Raw genomic sequence first — 2,071 nt, 5'->3', positions numbered from 1 at the left:
GGTCTACACTCATCTCCAGGCCAGCGGTCACTCTTTCAGGGATGAAGATGTTCACATCCTGGACAGAGAGGAACGATGGTTTGAGAGAGGAGTAAAGGAGGCCATCTTTGTGAAAAGAAATCGTCCATCGTTAAACAGGGGTGGAGCCTCCGGGTTCAACTGTCCCCCTCTTACAATGCTGTGATTGCTAGTATCACTCAGCCCTCTGTGAACAGTAAACAGCCATCAGTGTGCTAATGATCCATTGTTAGGCTGATGGTCCTTCTTGAGCATGTGATCAGCTGGTTTTGGTTGTCAGCAGCAAACTGGTTGATCCACTCTGAGAAGGTGCTATTTAAGAGACTGAGCTGAAAACAGCACCTCAGACTGAGGAAGTCTCTCGGATGAGAGACGAAACGTTTCTACATTTTTTTGCTTTGTTTTTTTGTTTTTTGAATGTCCAGAGGACCAGATTGAACTTTTTTGGATTTTCTGTATGTTATTGTCATCAAATGAAGACAAGTTAGCAGCTTTAATCTGATGCAGCTATACTATGTTGTGGAACTGCTAATTACACAGGGAATCCATATTTTTCCCTTTATCTAAAAAAAGCAACTGTGACTGACTCCAACAATTGTATTCTTTTCTATTTTATAGTTTTTCTACTTTTAATTTTGAAAAAAGTGTAGTTGTGTTGCATGTCTATGATTTATTTTTTTTAATTCAGATTAAACAGTTGAAAGAACCTCGTGGAAGAGTGGCAGTTCCAAAGTTTTTCCACTCGAAGGCCCAGGTTGGAATGTTCTGTTTTTACTTTCTTCTGTTTGTTGTCATGATCTTATGGCTGATCGGTGTCTGTATCTTTACTTATTTTAAACCTAAAACCTTAATAGATATAGGCTAACATCGAAAATTTATGAACATTTTCTTTTATGTAGACCCCCTCTTCTCCCCAAACTGCATGTTAACAGTCGTATATGTTCATCGAATACAGCTGGGTACATGGTAAACATGCACAATGTTCCTTCAGGTGGTGGATGAGCTGGATGAAAGCATGGAAGAAGGTGGTGTGATCGTTGACTATCACGGATGTGACCTGTTTCCTGAACGCTGGTTCCACATCGTCTTTGTCCTCCGCACAGATAACGCACAGCTCTACACCCGGCTGGAGAACAGGTGAACAGCACTTTAGTTTAGCTTGTAACATGCAGTGTGGAAAGATGGCTGCTGTTCCTCTGAAGAAAAGGCTACGTTTATGTCTGCACACATTTAGATACAACCAAGAGTTGTACAAATGATCAGTGTAAACTGGAAGATTACAGGCTTCTTGTTGAGGAGGAAGAGATGGACAGCATCCTTCTGAAGACGTGAGTCTTCAGAAGGATTTAGAAAATCTAAATGTCATGAAAAAGTTCAAGGAAAAAATGTGATGACTCGGACATTTCTAGAGTTGTCCAGCTGCAGCTTGGTGAAGTGGTAGCTGAGAGTGAACCCCCACACATGGTACTGTGAAATCAAATTTTGAAATTGGCAGCAGCCTGGCAGTCCACATCAAACTTTCTTAACCCTCCTGTTGTGTTACGGGTCAAACCGACTCGTTTTAAAGTTTCAAGATCTAGGAAAAATAGTTGAGTGTTTTTTCAGTATGAAACTTCTTGTGCTTGCCTTATTTAGTGTAATCAACGTATAATGTAAAAATGGTTCATCTCACATATTTGCAACCACCATGTTTGTATCACATAGATACTGTTTGGGTCAATTTGACCCAGCAGTCAAACTGGAGGTTAAAAGGTGTCAGAAGCTTAATATGGGATAACAGTCTGGGCAGCATGGGATGCAAACAATAGCTGTGCACAGAACGTGCAGGTTTACACTGGAAGCTGGTTGGAGGAGCCCCAGAGAAGAATCAGGGCAAAGGGTCATACTCGACATGACACAGGGTCTCAGGGGGCACAACATAACCGTGACAATTTTTTCACAAACTACAATTTGGGTCAGGAGCTTCTAAAAAGAAGGCTCACAATGGTTGGAACTGTCCGAAAGAACAGGACTGGACTCCCTGCTGGTAATCAAGACCAGGACTGGACTCCCT

General features: G+C 41.7%; 1 protein-coding gene across 1 annotated transcript in view; it reads left to right on the top strand.

Annotated features, from left to right (window-relative positions):
* ak6 (adenylate kinase 6) overlaps positions 1–2,071 on the top strand; it is a gene marked incomplete at its 5' end in the record, with an annotated part of 20,521 nt that overhangs the window by 16,419 nt on the left and 2,031 nt on the right. The window contains 1 exon segment of the mRNA XM_037680650.1: positions 1,010–1,155. Within this exon segment, the coding sequence (XP_037536578.1) occupies positions 1,010–1,155 (146 nt within the window).

This window comes from Nematolebias whitei, chromosome 8 (genome assembly GCF_014905685.2).
Source record: "Nematolebias whitei isolate Nwh7 chromosome 8, NemWhi1, whole genome shotgun sequence".
NCBI classification, from domain to species: domain Eukaryota; kingdom Metazoa; phylum Chordata; class Actinopteri; order Cyprinodontiformes; family Rivulidae; genus Nematolebias; species Nematolebias whitei.
Note: the sequence above shows the minus strand (reverse complement) of the source record. Positions and strands in the feature narration are given on the sequence as shown.